This window comes from Conger conger, chromosome 5 (genome assembly GCF_963514075.1).
Source record: "Conger conger chromosome 5, fConCon1.1, whole genome shotgun sequence".
NCBI classification, from domain to species: Eukaryota; Metazoa; Chordata; class Actinopteri; order Anguilliformes; family Congridae; genus Conger; species Conger conger.
Window position 1 is genome coordinate 38,957,393 of NC_083764.1, and position 19,424 is coordinate 38,976,816.

The 19,424-nt window shown below is 41.8% G+C and overlaps 1 protein-coding gene across 3 annotated transcripts in view; it reads left to right on the forward strand.

Moving 5' to 3' along the window:
• The window catches only part of LOC133128338 (phospholipid-transporting ATPase IF-like), a 43,425-nt gene extending 26,150 nt beyond the window's left edge, over positions 1–17,275 (forward strand). The window contains exons 21-31 of one of the 3 annotated variants that reach the window (XM_061241753.1): positions 276–378; positions 1,343–1,488; positions 1,607–1,666; positions 2,716–2,843; positions 3,618–3,756; positions 4,784–4,849; positions 5,072–5,172; positions 6,066–6,234; positions 9,664–9,749; positions 11,479–11,585; positions 13,874–13,917. In XM_061241753.1, coding sequence (XP_061097737.1) covers positions 276–378; positions 1,343–1,488; positions 1,607–1,666; positions 2,716–2,843; positions 3,618–3,756; positions 4,784–4,849; positions 5,072–5,172; positions 6,066–6,234; positions 9,664–9,749; positions 11,479–11,563 — 1,083 coding nt within the window. In that variant the 3' untranslated portion in view covers positions 11,564–11,585; positions 13,874–13,917. Of the gene's footprint in view, positions 1–275; positions 379–1,342; positions 1,489–1,606; positions 1,667–2,715; positions 2,844–3,617; positions 3,757–4,783; positions 4,850–5,071; positions 5,173–6,065; positions 6,235–9,663; positions 9,750–11,478; positions 11,586–13,873 lie in introns of all 3 variants that reach the window. The other 2 variants (XM_061241749.1, XM_061241752.1) reach the window with 2 other exon arrangements.
• Positions 17,276–19,424: the final 2,149 nt, after the last annotated feature.

Below are 19,424 nucleotides of genomic sequence, written 5' to 3' on the forward strand. Positions count from 1 at the left end.
GGAGTTTGGTGGTTTAAACCCCAGTGTAACCACAATAACCCTAAACCCTGCTTAGTCAAATCAACTGTAAGTCGCTAAGGATAAAACTGTTAAGTAACTGTAATATAATGTCATATTTTATCTGATAATTATTGAATGAAAAATAGATCTCATGGAAGTTTCGGGACAGCCAGTGAAATTTGGCTTCCGAACAATTTGTGTTGCTGTAGTTTGTAAAAATATCAGTGTGATACCTCAGGAATAATTTGATGATAATTCTGTTGTTAATTTGGCAGGTGGTGCGACTGATTAAGACATCCCCTGAGAAGCCCATTACATTAGCAATCGGGGATGGATCTAATGATGTCAGTATGATCCAAGAAGCTAACGTCGGTATCGGTGAGTGTGGAAACTCAATGTCACTTTTGGGAAAAATTATTCACAGGCTGATAAACCTGTTCATATGCTCCTGAAGTTAGAATTGGAGAGATTTCTAATATTATTGTACAGAAAAAACATTAGTTTAACTGAAATGAAACAATGAATATGGTGCAGACAGCACCGTCACCAGTAATTTCAGGGTATTTACATCCATATCGGCTGATATGTTTAGGAATTGCATCCCTTTTTAAACATTGTCCCCCCATTTTAGGGGACCGAAAATAATTGGATAGTTGGCTTCTCGGCTTTTTCTTCCTTAGTGTAGGTAGAAGAAAGCTTTCAGTATCTAGTCTTGATTCTAGGCTTTTGATTGCCTTTAGAGACTGTTATTGGTGTTCGTCAACGTGAGGACTGCCAAGGCCAGTAAAGGAAGCCATTGACTGATAAAAACAGTCAGCGATATAGGCAAAACATTAATGTAATAGCAAAGTTAATAAAAGACAAATGTGAACAGCTACCTCCGCCAAGGAGGATATGTAATGATGTCTATTTGTTCGCTTGTTCGATGTGCTTGTGACATATTGTATCTGGAAAAGCAATGGTCATACTGCCATGAAATATCATGCCATGAAAAATCATGTTCCAAAGATTAAGAAACCTATTGATTTTGGTGACCCCATGACCTTTCCTCTAGTGTCAACATCCGGCCAAACTTTCAAATGTTTATCAACTTATCCCAAAAAGTAATGGCCGGTTTGCTATGAAACCTGCTGGGCCCATTCATGTTCCAGAGAGGAAGAAACCTATCTATGTTGGTCACCTCACAACCTTTCCTTTTAGCATCACCATTAGTCCAAACATCTCAAACAGTAATGACTGTATTGCCCTTTGCTGTGCACATTCATATTGCTGCACTTTCATGGAGGTCTGCACTCAACTGAGTGCATTCTTTCCGGTTTGAAAACAATGCAATTATTTTCAGGTATCATGGGCAAGGAGGGAAGACAAGCTGTGAGGAACAGCGATTATGCAATTGCAAGGTTCAGATTCCTGGCCAAATTACTGCTTGTCCATGGTCATGTTTACTACATCAGAATAGCAACACTTGTACAGTACTTTTTCTACAAGGTAAGTAATAGATTCTCTCTCTTAAGTGATTATTGCCCAGGAACAATTCCAGCTGTATCTGAGCACAACGTTTGATTAATTTAAATATTTTTTGACTTTATAATTATTTGTTTTCCAGAACGTGTGTTTTATAACACCCCAGTTTTTATACCAGTTCTTCTGTCTGTTCTCACAACAAGTAAGTGTCTAAATGCATCACTATCTGTGTCTAAATGTATTACTGTTCTTGTTTATAAAGGCATCACTATGTTACCTATTCATTTCTGTTTCTAAGTATTACAATACATTCTCATCAAAATGTTGCACTATTTCTGTGTCTAAATGTATTACTGTTGAATTTTCTGTGCTTTATTGAATGCGGGTGAACACACTCTATGTGTACATGGCCAAGGACCACAGGATTAAAGTGTTTCAAGGATTATGACAATCCTTGTGGCCTACTGTTGATTTAAATTTTGTTGCAAATCAAATTATTACTTCACCTTGGTACCAAAACCAAGTTTATGACCTAGTGCTTGGTAAATATAACCAATATCTGTACCCCTATTTTATTGAATGTATGAATTTGAGTTTTAATTGGTGTAACATATACACAAAGGCTGAGCAATCGAAAGCAGTTGGCGTTTCACTCTGTAAGCCTTCACACATTAGGAAGGTCTCAGTACATAAGGGACAGTGGGTAGCAGGCAACACTCTCTCACAGTGCCACGGCTGCCTAGCTCAGTTTAGCTGACTGCTGTCGCCAGCTGTACTCAGCCATTCCTGACACAGCCAGTAATTGAGCCTGGCCTGTGAGTAGCAGGCATCCGCTGAACAGGAGACAGGGCTCTACAGTGGTTCCATTTCACAAGTATTTGCTCCTGAAAATTGAAAATCGATGATGCTATCTGGAAAAATTATCATTTTGGAGCACATCTACTAATCGGGATGCATTAGTGTGATCCTACATTTTTCAGCTTAGAAGTACATGCTCTCCTTGAAAAGAAAATATTTGCATAGAGCCCTGGGAGAGCTTGATATGGTCCTCGACTCCAGTCATTGGAGAGTTGCCTGAAATCACCATCCAGGCCAGACCAACGAAAACGAGTTTTACCGAGTCGCTAATTCATCAACTGAGTTTAGTAATAGAGTAGCGGAGCAGCAATTGAATCATGCGGCTTTCCAGGACCAGGCTGTGGGCAGTCGGTTTCGACGAAGCTGAACGAACATGCTCTCCTCCTTCCCCAGACGCTGTATGACAGCGTGTACCTGACGCTGTACAACATCTGCTTCACCTCTCTGCCTGTGCTGGTGTACAGCCTGTTTGAGCAACTGCTCCATCCGCACCTGCTGCAGAGCAAACCAGCACTCTACAGGTAGGACAGTCACGCCATGGGCCTTCACACTGAACTTCCCCGTGTCAGAGTACAGGGAGAAATGGGCCTTATTCTTTAAAAGAGAGGCTTATCTTTGATTGTTCCTGTTTGTCGCACATGGTATGTGGATGAACAGTTGTCCAAGCAGACATTTAAACAGGCAGTGTTTCAACCAGTCGATAGACTGCCTATTCTGATCACGTTTGCTCATGGATATTGGGCTGTTATAAATATTTTTCCTTGACAATTATATGTGCATTTTTGTGTTTTTTCTTTTACATTTTCGATTTCAGTCAGTGATCATCATTTATTCACCGAGGGCTTTATCCACCTACTCAAATACAACCAAGCACTGTATTGTGTCACAATGCTGCTACTGATAGCCTGTTTTAAACTGAAACATTACATGTGCATATGGCTGTAATCTACAGATTATCTCTATATCTTCTCTTCTTCATTCCTCAAATTATGTGTTCTGTTAGATATTTTCACATGGACAATGTAGAATGTTTGCAGCCATGTTGGTCTGGCACTGCAGGGACACTAGCGTTTGGAACAACACTGATTTACTGCTCCAGAACACTGGCATTGAATGGATAAATCCCCGCATTGGAATTGCTGGACATTTTTCGACCTATATATTGCAATGCATTTGATTTCTATAATTTTGCTGATGCTTAATACAAAGCATAATAACCCCACAGAATGTCTGTAGTCTGAATCCGTTCACAGATTTGCTTTTAACTTTTTTCCTTTTTGTGTTTCCCCCACCAGAGACATCAGTAAAAACTCCCTCCTTTCCTTCAGAAGCTTTCTGTACTGGACGCTTTTGGGCTTCTTCCACGCCTTCGTCTTCTTTTTTGGTTCTTACCTTCTGATGGGAGAGGAGACCTCAGTATTGGGCAATGGACAGGTGAGTAGGGTGGGGCTTGGGTACGCCAAGCAATGCGCTGTTCCACGACACCCGACCTCCAATCGACCTTGTACAATGTTGATTCCAAACCCACAGTCTCTCTTGTATTAAGAAGCTCAGTTCCTGCTAAGACCTGACGTGATTGGTCTTCACAGGACACAAGGCTGAGTGCTTAATTGGCAGGATTCTTGGAATCACTGCTTGCCTGTGTGTCTTCCATGTAGACTGAGCTTCTGGTAATTGCATTTCTGATAACGGCATACTCCGTTTTATTACACAGTATGAAGCTGGTCCCATTTTAATCTATCTTAGAGCTAGCAACTGAGCTATCAGAGAATGACTTTCAGTCCTCTGAACTGCATCTGGTAATGAATTGGCCCTGTTGTGGATGCAATGCTATGACCGGTTCTTTACAGAATGTATTTGATTCTGTCTTTTGTTGTTCTCATATTGAGTACATAGTTGTTTTGATTGGCACATAAAAACATTTATCCAGGCAACAGTGTCACTAGGTTTTTTGTTTTTTTTTCTCACAGTCTATTTGCAATAGATGTTGTTTGTTAACCAGGAGTGAACATTTACTTAAGAGCTATAGCCTCACTGTGTCACCCGTCTCTTCTTCTTTTACCCCGCTCTTCCTCCCTGCTGTTGTGACCGGATTTTGAAATCTAGCAGAGAGCTGCTGTGAGAGGATTTATGCATAGCTACAGCAGCCGTCGACGTCTGCGACTCTCACTTTCCCACACGATGCCTCGGGCTTAACTATTTGAAGTCACACATGCACTTCAATTTCTGCCAGCTCTGTGTGACGAGAAACGCTATCAGGTTGTCTTCAGTTTCAGCTGAGACTTAAATTACCCAGATGCTTTATAATCTTATTCCAGGCCAGCTGTAAATCTTGCGGTTTCTTCTCTTAAAGAACCAAATATTGTATTTTTCATTAATGTTCAACTATACTAAGGTGAAGTGTAATGGAAGTAATCTATTCCTGGCTATCAAGGTTTTATTGAATTTTTCTTAATTGTAGATGTCTGGAAACTGGACGTTTGGCACACTGGTTTTCACTGTAATGGTCATTACGGTCACGCTGAAGGTAAGCGTGTTTTCTCTTCACGTTCACGCATGTATACCAGGATGTACAACGTATACCGGGAGATGATATCACATGCCATCACCATCATATATACACGGATTATGTCACATCCGTACAGGGCAGGTGGAATATTATTCAGCTCTCCAGTAATTCCCAGCGAGGTCTCCAGGCCTGCATGTTAATTGTGCTGTATAAACAGCCCCCTTGTGTAACTGCCTGCAGCTGGCCCTGGAGACGCACTTCTGGACCTGGATGAATCATTTTGTCACATGGGGATCCGTCGCCTTCTACTTCATCTTCTCCTTCTTCTACGGAGGAATCATCTGGCAAGTGTCACGCCAATATCATAATTTGAAATAATCTTGGGCAAAAATAAATACTTAAATAAGTGGGGCTTGCATGGTCTTGTTCCACATCCTTAATAACTTAATAAGCTTTTCTAGAAAGATTTGGTACTCAGTGGGTTTTGTTCAATACAACACTTCCATCTATCCTCATTTCATACCTGTAACACCCCTATTATCTTAAAATGTAATATTTTCAATAGCATTTTGAGTGATACCATATTTTTTGAAGTTGATCAACGGATGTATGCAGCAATAGATGAAACCCTGTTTAAAAAGTGTAATAGTCCACAATGGCAATTGGGCACTTCCATCTGAGCTTATAGGGGTGTTACATGTATGTAAAGATTCATGAAGTTAGGATAGTTTGAAGTGTTGTATAAACAAAACAAAACACTGAGTACCAAAGTTAGTTCTTTCTGTAAAGGTTGATTAAGGTTGATCCAAAGACATATCTGAAGTCGAGAGACGAAAATTTCTGACACTGGTTTCCGGGTGGGTATAAATGGCCAAATTGAATATTCCATGGGTCAATTCTCACATATCGGTAATCTGTTTGTCTTCACACAATGAGAAGGTGCTCTCAGATGACTCATTTACAAATACAATGACACTAAAAGTATGTTTTGGAAAAATGTTGATACAGGAGAGATACAAATTCTACATACAAACGTATCCCTACATACAAATTCTCAAAGATTTAGGGCTTTTCTTTACAAATTTATGGACCTGCCACCATCTGTTTCAAACTTTAAATGGCTCTACAAGGCTCTGTGGTGTAACCTCCTGGAGTTGGCATGGAATGGCTGAGAACATAACCGCTTTGAGATAACAGTAGCACTCTATATGAAGCTTGTTTTTCCCCTCTCCACCAGGCCCTTCCTCCACACTCAGGACATGTACAGCGTCTTCGCCAAGCTACTGTCCAGTGGCTCAGCCTGGTTCTCCTTCATCGTCATCATCGTCACCTGTCTGTTCCCTGACATCATCAAAAAGGTCTTCTACAGACAGCTCAAGCCCACCAGCACCCAGAAGTCCCAGGTAGGTCCTCCTTACCGCTCTGTACACTCCATACAAAACGACACCGTCTGCAGGACAAGGAGTGCTGATCTAGGATCAGCTTTGCTATTTTGCTAATAATGGATAAGGTTTGGAAAAACTGATCTTAGACCAGCATTCCTACTATTAGATGCTTCATGAATGCACTTACCCAGTTGCACTTCGTTATTATTAGTGCTGTCAATCGATTAAAAAAATTAATCGAATTAATTACAGGCTTTGTAATTAATTAATCTAATTAATCGAAATTAATCGCACATAATATTTGCCGTGAGAAGCAAAAAAATGTTGTAAAAATGTTTGAATGCAAATGGATTTTAGTAGATGAGTGAATAAATGAACATAATAGACATTATTTACTTTAAAAGATCAACATATTTTATTTCACATCTTTTATTTCACAAACGGCCATAATATTGAAACTAAGATATGACCTAATGCCCATGCAATAGACCGTTCCCCTTATCGCAATGCATCCTGGGTCTTGTATCCAGGAAGCAAGAAAACCCATTGGGTTATATGGGAGTTTGACGACAAATTATGGAAAATCAAATTACATCTTGTGAAAAATCTTTACGTCTTTCAACTCAACCTGACCCCAAGACTCATCCATGAGGTCCGGGTCTAGTTTTGAAGTGTTGCAGAGGCAAGAAATCGCTGCAGAAGTTGCAGATAAATGCACGCATCCCCGCCGGCGGCAGGCGGGGCCGGGGGAGGACGCCCTTACCCAGGCAGCCGGTCTTATGGGGCTCCACCGGAGCTCGCTACAAGAGGGTCGGCGGCAGAGGAGGACCCCGCGCGTTCCTCCTCTGTGCCGACCCTCTCGTAGCGAGCTCCGATGGAGCTACAAGACCCAGTGCCCGGGGAAGAGCATCCTCCCTCGGCCCCGCCAAATTCAACTTCTGCAGCGATTTCTTGCCTCTGCAACACTTCAAAACTAGACCCGGACCTCATGGATGAGTCAGGTTGAGTTGAAAGACGTAAAGATTTTTGCAAGATGTAACTTGATTTTCCATAATTTGTTGTCAAAACTCCCGTTTTTCCACCGGGCTCACTGCTATGTGTTTTGCGTTGAGGTGATATTTTAGGCTCGAGTTACTCCGATGGTACGCGAATTCCTTGCTGCACAAATTGCACAGAACCGTACTCCTGTCAACAGTTCCATCCGGCCGTTTTTTGAATGTATATTTCCCATTCAATACGCCAAGCAACGTGTTCTCATCAGCCTCCATCTTGTTTGCAAAGCTACTGGCCAGTGACGTACGGGGTCAAGGGCATCACAGCGCATAATTAATTGCGTTAATTTTTTTAACGCGTTATTTACTCTATAATTAATTAATCGAAATTAACGCGTTATTTTGACAGCCCTAGTTATTATTATTATATTATTCTATTATATGATTTGTTATTATTATATTCATAGTATTTCTGTAGTAATGTTCATATGATGAAATTATTTTTTATTGTACACCTAAGCTTTTTCCACGTCTTTCAAAATGGGACAAAGTGCATTGTGGTTACATTTAAACAGGGCTTAATTGGTAACTTATCATATTAGGCAAAGTCTGACATTTCTCACCAGCAATGAATGCGTGTCAAGGTGGATTGCACACAAACACTTTACGTGCCGTTAAAGCAGCCATGCAGTTTCCGGAAACGATTCCATGGAACGTTTTAAATCATAAAATCGTACGAGAGAGCAATTTGCTCTGAACGTTGCCGAAGATGGATGTTTCTTTTTACAACTGCCCGCAATCTGCAGAAACATAACCGGCCTCCAGAGGGTTAAAGTAAATGTAATTAGACCCGAGTCTGCCATTTCATTATGTGCCGTGATCCCTGAAGAGCGGTGTGATTTGGTCATGAATTAGAGACGGAGCTCTTTCTCATTCAGACGACAGACAGGAGAGCCAGCTGCCATGTTCAAACAACAGGAACCAAAAGCAAGCAGCTGCAGATGTTATCCCAGTATGTTGGGATGAGACATGATACATATTGAGTCTCTTAGGCATGTTGTAAGAAGAACATACTGTAAGATATGTTTTTTGGAAATTGCTGTAAGCACTACCAAAGCATGTACAGCGCAAACCTGAAAGGGAGGCAGGAAAAGGAATTTTAACATCGTTGTTCAAACAAATGACTCTTAAGTTTCATTTTTCACAAGCTATTTAATTAAAGGGAATGGCTACTCGGTGATTGGATTGCCTGATATTTATGAAGTCATTAAAACTGGGCCTTTTGGGTTCAGTAGCAGCAGTAGGGTAATAGCACTGGTGGTTTAAAATAATCTGGCCTTCAGCTGTTGGGTGGGTTTAAGTCCATTGTACTGGTTATACCTAACCAGTACGCTGGGTTGTTTGCTTGTGCACACGTGTCTTTGTGTGTGTGATAGGTTTCCGAAATTGAAATTTACTACTGCAAATTGAGGTACAAATTTTAAAATTTAGGGGTGGAACAACAACAGAACAAAATCAGTTCAAGCTAGGTTTTGAAACCGCTGGTTGCTGGTTGACCAGTTCAGACTAGCTCTCAGCTTATCATGCTTTGACCAGCTCAAGCTATGTTTTGAAACAGTTGACCAACTACTAGCTCAGACAAGCTAGCTGGTTGACTAGCTCATACCCAGCTAGACCAGCTTTAGGACCAGCCATGCTGGTTTTTACAGCAGGGATACATAATGGTATGGAGGCAAAGCATCTTACCATCACCAGCCTGGTCACATCCAGCATGGAGTCGGAGACATTATCCCCAGTGTAATTTCAGGGCCTGCAATAAATTTGCTGAAGATATGCAAAAGTTTCATGTGGTTACAGTTCCAGCTTAATAAACATATCATTAACATTGTTTTTTATTCTGGGTAAAAAGCTGCCCCAACAATCCCCCCACCTCCCCAAACGGCATCTCCCCCAAAAATAGAAAGAGTTTCTGAATACTTTAAAATGTTGAGAAAGCATCGAATCAACTAATTTGTTTGTGCCATTACGTATCTTACTAAATACTAGTTTTTATACATACTGTATGTCTGCGTACATAATGTATGCTTGTAATTGTGTGTGTACTACATATGTTTGCATGTTTGTATGTTATGCGCTTATGTGTGTTCCATACTACGGTCAGGTGCATATATAGATGCGCACAAATAAGACCGATGGACACACGCGGGTGCAGCCGCGTGATTCCGTACTTCACGTGTACGTTCTGTATGTGTGTATCCGTGCACTGGTTTGCCGTGTTTGTGTGTGCTTGCTTACGTGTGCGTACACGCCTATGTTCACCTGCGCTTACATGCTTGCCTGTACACTGAATGCACTGACTCTGTCCGTCTGCCTGTGTCTATGTGCGCACATATATCTGCCCACGTGCGTCTGACCTGCGGTGTCTCTCTCCCTCCCGTGCTTTCCCGCTCCTCAGACGCACTCCGACGCCGTTGCCATAGGCGACGACCTCATCGCCCTGCAGCCGCTGTCCAGAGCCAGGATTCAGCTGGGGAAGATTAGGTAGAGTCTGACAGCCCCATTACCCCTCCGAGCCCGCCCGAGCGTGCGCGCAGGGACCACAGGGCTGGAACCACGCCCCCCCCCCCCCTTTTCGCGGCGCCGTTTGGACGTCTGGTAGAGGGTTTTGTGCCAGACCTGGGTTAATTGTGTAACTAAATAAGTCATCATTCAAATACTTTTCAGTGCTCAGTTGATCCTGCCGGTGCAATTGAGAGCAGAAGGCGGGGTTTGCACTTTTAAGAGTGTATTTCATAGGTTCAGATACACCAGACAAACTCAGTAAAGCAGAGAAGTATTTCGAAACAATTAAATAGAGTGCAGTCTGTAAGTATTTGGACAGTGATGCTTTGTTTTGGCTCTGTAGTCCAGCACATTGAATTTTCAATTGAGGAATTGTAGCCCTTTTATACATATACATTTGCAACAAAATATTGAATATGATGACTTTATTTCAGTTTGTGTTAATTCGTCCAATTACTTTTGGTCCCCTAAAATTGGGGGGGAAATGCATAAAAAGGGCTTTAATTCCGATGTGGATGTAAAATCCCTCAAATTAAAGCTGAAAGTCTGCGCCTTAACCACATAGTGATTGTTTTATTTCATCTGTGACAGAGTGAAAACAACAAAGTCCTTGTCCAAATACTTACGGACTGTACTGTATCTTACCCAGGTCTGCTGTATGAACATGCTGCCCGGCGTGTTAAAACGCCATTCGGCCCCACTTGCCGACGCACCGTGGCGCAGGCTAACGGGCCGGGTCACGGCTTCCCTGTTCCTTTACATTGTTACAGCGCCCCGTGAAAGCAGGCTAACCTGCCGTATTTAAAAAGAAAGACTGCTCGTCTCAACCCCTGAGGCTCCGTCTCCACAGCATCTGAAAATGGAAGTTACAGTTTGCGAAACTGATTTCCTGCAGTCTGATTGGTTCTACTCCGCTTTAGTGAGCGTCATGTCATAGGTCAGCGGTTCTGCTAGCTTGAGTCGTCACGCTGAATTAGAGCCCCACCTTCACAAGATGGCCGCTCAACGGAGGAACTGACCCTCAGATGCCCGTAGACTTATCTCACATAAGCGGGTCATCTTGGTTAATTGAAGCTTAGGCGTCACATATTGAATCAGAATTTTGTATTCATTTGAAATATGCACTGAAAATGGGCATCACTCTCTGCAATAAGAGCATCTTCAATGTTAATAATTCAGCTTGTGGCAAATGGGAGGTAGTGCTCTCCTGTAGTTTTATTTAGTTTAACATGATTTCAAAACATGTCAAATTATTTGTCTTTAGCTTTATTCATTTTATTGAATTACATACTCATACTCATGCTCTATAAATACTGGTGTGTTTGCTTTGAAAATGAGCTTCCCAGTCATAGATTGTATTTTTACTTGCACATTACAGCTGTGTTGTATGGTGCAACCCCTTTGAATTGATTAAATTATAAATGCTATAAAAATATGGAACCATATAGACCAGGCCCCTGTGTACCAGTCACTTCATTGCCATTAGAGCAAATATTTACATTTTAACCCTTTAAGTTGTAAGATCACATTATTTAATTTGAATATTCTTTATTGGACAGTATCACTACTGGCAATTTAAAGTAATGGATTGACCTTTGCAGAAAAAGAAAAAAACATTCCAAAAAATCCTTTTCAAAGGGTTAAAGAGGTATTACTGATGGAGTTCCTTATGGCTGTATGGAGACTCACCGGTTTTTCGTCCCTCCAGATGGAAGAGTGACAGGTGTCAGTCAGCTCAGAATGTGACTCTGCTGAAAGCAGGGGTTGAGGGGAAGACCGGCAGCAGCTGCTAGCGCCCTCTTCCAGTCGAACTAGGTAGTGCTGCCTGCCAGGTCTGGTGTCTGTGTGCATGTACGTAGGTTGCTGTGCGTACATATCTGTGTGTGTGCGTGTGCGTGTGTGTGCGTGTCCGTGCGGCCTGTTCCCATGCTGCAAATGCATGTGAGCTGCCACTAGGTGAGCCACTGTAGGATCCTTTGCATCCGTTCCCTGCCTACATCGTATTCCCCATTCTACCTCATGTTGCATGCTTATTTTTATTTTCCATTTTCGAGCCAACCCAAAGGGTATCCTCCAGGTTTTGTTTGAAGGCGGCTGTACATTTTAGCCAAATGGAGTCAAACAAGATTTAGCCTTGCATTCATGTATTTGGATCAATAGCTATTTGTAGGTCACCAGCAGTAGACCAGCATATATCACCTGATTAGCAGGGACATATTGTGCTTAAGCCTTTGTGCCTTCAGACATTGTGCTCCAACTGAGTTAGTCTCGTACTGCATTTGAATGCATAAGATAACATAACAAAATTGTCAAGCACTTGTCCTGAGGGTGGGATCCAGCTTAGACTTGAGCTTCAGACAGCGAGTGAAATTGATATTGCTGAAGCAGAATCTTTTTCGAGCTGTTATAGAGCTGTCCTTTATGGTCCATATTCCAGGTACAAATGAAACAAATGAAAAATTACGGGACTTGAGCAGCAAGCCTTATGGAGAGTCGAGGTTCCTCAGTACACAGTGCAGATGCAAGGGCGTTTTCCATTCTGCCACCTCATCTGGAGCAGCTCTCTAACGAATGCCTCTGACAGCTCAAGAAAATATGTCCTCTCGCCGGGAAAAAAATGATAAACGGTTGGACGGCGTTGCCAGTCTGTCATCTTGAATAACCGGGATGTGACGTGCTTCAGGCCGTTATTCCCATAGTTCGTACCACTCTGAATGGGACCGAATTGGATAGAGGTGAGACGTTGTTCAGCGGGGGGGGGGGACATCTATCACGGTAATCTGATTGATTTCCTTGGAGAATCAACGCACCCACCCGCTGCATCGCAAACAAACATAGCCTTACTCAGGGCTCTGCGGTGCTCCCATTAAGACGGAAATGCTCCTGGAAATTGATGTGTGTTAACTGTAAAAATAATTTAAGAGCACATCTGCTAATTGGAATGCATTTGTGTGGTCCTAAATTTTTCAGCTTGGGAGCGCATGTGTTCGTTGGAAAAATAAGTCCTGCTTTTGAATTGTGCTGTAGAGCAGACCGAGTATGAAACTGCACTGAATACTTCTCAAATGTGTAACTTCAATGTACGGTTAGACACATAGGTCTAGTGCAGGGGTCAGCAACCCTGGTCCTGGAGAGCCGCAGGGTGTACTGGCTTGTGTTGTTACTCAATTAATGCTTTTAATGAATGAAAGCAATCGATTACACGGTTAACTCGCATCACCTTGTTTCTAGGGTCTGAATTGTACATCGGTGCTTCTTAAATGGCTTTTACTCCAATATGGTAATTAGCCACACACTTTTTCAAGAGAAGCCTCCTTGGAAAAAAAACAATTACATTGTTCTCCATTTTTCTTTTTGCCATTCATACATGTGTTGTGTCAAGTGCTTGTGTCGTGCCTAGTTCAGACCTTTACCATTTTGTGAGAACTGTGGAGGAGGACTGTGGTGAACATTCAGTGAAACTGCAGTGGCACACGTGAATTGGAGATACATTTTGCACAATTAAATTATTTTAACGAAGGTGGAATCCCCTAAACCGGGGATAACTAGGCAACCTTGGTGCCGAGGGCCAGTAGGTTTCTGGTTTCTGTTTCATTTGAGTTTGATCACAAAAGTTTGATGCATGATTAAATAAATCAAATCCAGTTAAGGTACTCTCCGAGAAAGGAGGTATGAAAAGTGCCAAAAAAGGTTGTTGCTGGGGCAGTACCTACAGGAAGATAAAATTGTACCCCTAGCCAGTGATATGTAATGCATTTTTACTTAAAGGTATAATCAATACCTTTTTTGCTTGGAAAATGTACTCATTTGTACCCAAAGAGAATATTACTGTACTTTCAAGGTACATTTGAGAAATTTGATCCTTGAACAAAAATGTACCTCCACTGTCACTTTAAACCTATTACAGTGTAGTAATAGGTTTTCTGCACTCTAGAACCAGGGTTGCCTACCCCTGCTCTAATGTCATGCACAAAACTTAAAAAAAAAAAAAAAGATGAAAACGAATCGGTCATTACTCGATGCGACGCACACTGCGGTCGAACTGAATCGGCGGGGGGTCGTCCCTGTCCATGGAGCCTAACTGCGCCTCTGTCTCTCCGTAGCTCCTGGACGCCTATCAGCGCGGCGGCGGGCTGGATACGGCGCACCCTTTCCCGGGCCTGCGTGAGCGGATGGGACGGGCGGCAGAGCGAGTGAAGGGCATGCGTGACCCCGCCCTTTCCCTCGACTGCCTCTGCTGCAGGTGCCACGCCCTGGAGGGGGACGAGCTGGGCGCCTGACCCCGCCCTGACTGGAGGAAACCGGCCACGCCGCTGGGCTTCTCGGAAAAAGAGAGATTCTGTGCTGTTCTGGAGTCAGGTGCATAACGTGTGGCAGTAGAGGTCCATGTGGCACTTTTATCATGCGCTTTATACAGTGCGGACCTGGGTCAGATAATTATTTGAATACTTCTGTCGAATTGCCATAGACCCCAGCAGGAATTTTGGTGAAAGTTTTGGTTATTGACGTATTTCTTTTGAATCCCTATGGATTACCAGCACCTGAAGAAGTATTTCAGACATATGTGACCTAGGTCTGGACCTGCTTGCAGGGACCAGCGAACTTTGGGTCTGATTGTAATGCAATTGTAATGTATTGATTGTGTCTGACCAGATCTTTTCCTCATTTACCTTTCTTTACTTGTCTACCAGGGATTGTTTTGGTGTCTCTGGTCATCTGAGCCAATCAGCTTGCTTATATTTTCTCCCATAGACCTTTAGAAGAGTCACGGTTTAAAACATAAAATCTACACTGCACATTGTATTCTTAAAATCAAGGCTACTACTGTTTGTCTGTGTCGTTTCATAGTTCTTAGCTTTAACTGAGAACTGGGCTGATGCCCTTGTTTAATGAGAACTGAGACGCCCTTTAATGAGCTTTGTGAGAGGTTTTCCACTTCGGTGGATGAAGGAAACGTGGCGCGGCTTTTTGGTGCTTTAAAACCGTCATGGCTATCGTCCTTGGCCCTCGGTCAAGTTTTGTGTTTCTTTGCCATTCGTGGGTCGGGAGGAAGTCATAACGCTGAGTCACTGCCAAGAAAACATTGTGAAACCACAGTAATCCCATTAACACTCGGTAGTCTAGAAGTGCCTTAGCGTGCTGTAGCCATTGAGCTGATAGGCACGTGAAAGAACCGACGTTTTTTGCTGGATACAACAGGCATTTATAAATCAACCTCGTAAAGCCCATGTCTTGTATGTGCTGCACGCTTGGAACATCGCAAACATTATTGCCTTGGCTTATGTTTGCCCAATATCATTTGTCCCAGAGAAGTGTAACAATAAAAAAAAGCTTATCTATGGATATGAAAATATAAAATGGTAGCTTCCTAAAGTGGTGATGCTGTTGACAGAAATGCCTTGGTGGCTTTTAAATGCTACAGTAGTGTTTCACAGCCTAAATTAGGGACCATGCTAAGGAGATGCACAGGAAAGCTGTCTCTGAAAGAGTACATTTGTACCTTGAACTTTAAGCCTTATTTATAATGAAAAGGCCAATCACATAGCCTTTGGTGCTATATGTGTTGGTTGGTCAGAAGTTCTTCCTTGCTGTATTTTATTTATTTTTTCAGAGAAATACTTAGATTTGGCTATTTTTCTCCAAGCAGAATGGTAATCACATGAAATTCTTTCTCCTGATACAGTCTTGTATGTTTTCTATTAATGTCTCATCAGTAGCATCATTTGTATGTACTGTGTGTATAATTAATTTGAGTTGATTGGCTGGGTTTCACCTGGGAAGGTCTTTACACTGTGTAGTCAGTTTAGACAATGTTACAGACCACATAAGCAGATATAAACTGAGAAGGGCAGTTGAATTCCCTTTCAAAACGTCATTATATTTTAGCTGTGGGGTCAGCACTTTATCTTGAGAGTTCTGAAAATACACCAACTCTCATACATTATAGTAATTACCATCACCACCTGAAACATATTGTGAATGTAATGGGCTTAAATGTAGTATATGTAAAAATGTAAGAAATGTAGTTGAGGTTCAGTTTTGAATAGGTCATATTCCCTCTGGTGGTCTAAACTGGTATTGACATTTTTCCCTGGTGCCTTACCACTATCCTTGTGGCTTATAACATATTAAATAGAAACGTGTGTGTGTGTGTGTGAGAGAAATACATTTTAGGTAGATGTATTCTGTTTTTAAAGGCATAATTTAATAAAATCATGTATTAGTATTTTTATATTGGCTGTAGTTTATATTTGTATTTCACAGCTGGGACCAATTGCCTTTAAGGCTGATATTTTAAAGATGTGTGAATGTCTTAGGTGACAGATTTCTTTTTTTCTTCTTTTTTTATGACAGAAGATAAGGGTGCATTTCATATTACCAGTAGCGGAATGACACAGACACAGATTAACCATCCTGTACTAACAACCAGCAATGCTCAACTCATTAAATCATCCTCACACACAGGCCTCAATTCAGACCCCTTTCTGTTTGTTTTTCAATAGGCTATCTCATTTCAGCAAGTAGTCAGATTTATTTTGTTCTTACAATACTATGTGTTTGCAGACTGTTGGAAAGAACTCAAAAACTTCCTTGAAGTTATATGTGCTATTTGTAATGTTCACCTCCAGGCCTTCATATGCTCCAATCCTCTTATATACTGAAGGGTTTCAATAGCCTCAGACCTGTTCTGCCTGAAAGACTGGCTCATCCTGGTACCCTTTTGCTGTAGAGGCCATTCATTGCCTGTGTGCATTTGGGCACTCACGTAACCTGCTTGTGTCTCTTGACTGTTGTCTTTTGGGCTTGAAACCCCCTTCAGCCAGTTGCTGAGATTGTGATGCCCTTTGCTGGCACATGCCAAAGCTATTCCTCACCTTTGTTATAGCTGAATGGAAGTTTTTTTTGCAGGAGCGTTTTCATATAAAGGCCCTCAGTCTAGGAGAGATGCGTTGCGTTGCATTTATTGCGTTGGGACCAAGTCACTGTAATGAGCCTCATTTCATAACGACTGTTAAGGATTTTTAGCTTTTAACATGAAAACCACTGCCAGCCACACCCAATGCTGCCAGATACTAAAGATTTAGGTTCCCACAGTGCAGGAGATTTCAACGCTCGTATTGTGGGATATGTGGTAGTTTAATGTTATATACCTCTGATATTTAAGTGTGAAGTCACTTAACGATGCTGCTCAATCAGTAACATGATTCCAGTCACACTTCTGTGTGCTTTATGTACCAAAATTTTCATAAAGCTTTTGTGGTTTGATTTTTTTTCACATGAATATAGCATATCAATCGAATCTATAAATTGTTAGACAACCTGTGTTTAAGGATGTTAAGATTGTAAGTGTATGGCTTAAGTGCTAGATATATTAGCAATAAGTCAACCAGGACAGGTTTTTGACATAATGCTCTGCTTTTTATTTCCCGTTCCATTCATGAGAACAGCTGTATTTATGGAATGAACTTGAATAAAATGTTACTTTGTGGAAACTCACAACTAAATGTCTACTCGTACCACTTTGTATGCATTCATAACAAATGTGTAGACCGCTGTAGTTGCTTTTTACTTGATAAAGCGGTTTTGTCCTTTTTCTTTTAACGATTCCGTACGGGGATGAAACTGCAAAAGATCAAGTGGATAATACAGTGGCTTCAGAAAGTATTCAGACCCCTTTGTGTCGTCAATTATTTTAAATGGATAGAATTTCCATTTTTGCCCATTAATCTACACTCAATAACCCATAATGACAATGAGTGAAAACATATTTTTAGACATTTTTGCAAAGCATTCAGGCACTCCAAATTGTGGTCAGGTGCATCCGGTTTGCTTTTATCCTTGATGATTTATCCTTGAGATGTGTCTAGAACCTGGGAGTCCACCTGTGGCAAATTTAATTGATTGGACATAGTTTAGAAAGGCACACACCTGTGTATATAAGGTCCCACAATTCACACTGCATGTCAGGACAAAAAACTAAGCCATAAAGTCCAAGGAAAACTCTGCAATAAAATTGGTGGTGAGGCATGGACCAGGGCAAACATTTCTAAAGTTTTGAGTGTTCCCAGGAGCACATATAAATGTGAAATGGATTATGTTTGGAAACAACAGCACTCTTCCTAGAGGGCCTTTGGTCAGGGAGGTGACGAAGAACCCAACGGCCACTCGGAAGTCTTCTGCAGTGATGGGAGAACCTGCTGGGAGGATGACCATCTCAGCAGCACTCTACCATAAAGGCCCGCTTGATGGAGTGGCTAGACGGAAGCCACTCTTGAGTAAAAGGGATCAGACAGCCTGCATGGAGTTGATGCTAAATGGCATTTAAAGGACTCGATTCTCCGGTCTGATGAGACAATAATATAACTCTGGGCAGAACTCCAAGTACCATGTCTGCTGAACACCAGGCACTGCTCATCACCTGGCTAATACCATCCCTGCGGTAAGCATGGTGGCGGCAGCATCATGCTATGGGGGGCGCTTCTCGGCAGCAGGGACAGGACTGCTCAGGGTGAATGCAGCCAAATACAGAGAGGTCCTTGAAGAAAACCTGTTCCAGAGTGCACACAACGTCAGACTGGGGCGGCTGTTCTCCTTTCGGCACGATGATGACCCGAAGCATACAGCAAAGACAATGCTAGAGTGGCTTCAGGACAAGTCTCTGACAGTCTTTGAATGGCCCAGCCAAAGCCCAGACTAAACCTCAGACCATCTGTGGAGAGACCTGAAAATAGTAGCTCACAGATGCTTCCCATCCACCCTGATAGAGCTCGAGAGGATCTGCCAGGAAGAATGGGATCAATAGACCAAATTTGGTGTGCAAAGCTCGTAGAGATTTACCCAAGAAGACTCGAAGCAGTAATTAATGCCAAAGGGGCTTCTACAAATTTCTGATTTAAGGCTCTGGATACTTGTAGAAATGAGAGATTTCAGTTTTAGATTTTTCTTAAATGTCTAAACATGTCTTCACTTCGTCTTTAAAGGTTAGAGGGCAAATGTTGATTGATGGGCAAAAAAGTGCAAAATGGGGAGGGGTCTGAACACTTTCTGAAGCCGCTGCAACACTCGTTTAAAAATGTTTACCTGCTTTTAAAAAATCTGCTTTATTCAAAACCTTTGATCTTTGAATAGACTCATTATTTTCTACTTATCTAGGCCTACAATTTCTTTTGCGTTATTTTCAGTAACTTTGTAATGTTGATTCCTATTTTTGTGCAACTTTTGGAAATGAGTGTTGGGCAAGTAAGCTGTCACTTGACCTCAAAAATACAAAGCAGTGCAATTGTATGGTACAACAGTACTAAAAAAGTGCTGCAGTACCAAAATGTTAAAATGGTACACCCCATGTACGTGATAATTTATGAAAACAAATTCACACTTGTCTACTAGTCATTGCCCACTGCTCTGCTCTACACTTCCTTAATAAAGATATGCATAAAAATGTGAACTTATTTTTTTATAAAAGAATATCCAGGAAAGTGGAACAATTCCTTGTAGAGTTACCATTCCTGTATTGATTGCCAGAAACCCTTAACTGAAATGTACTCTCAATAGGATTTGGTTAGGCTTTCACCCAAATGTCCTAGATTATTCAGGATGCTCACCAATTGAACTTTCACCACAAAGTAGGCAATTATTCTGAATGTTTAAGCTCAC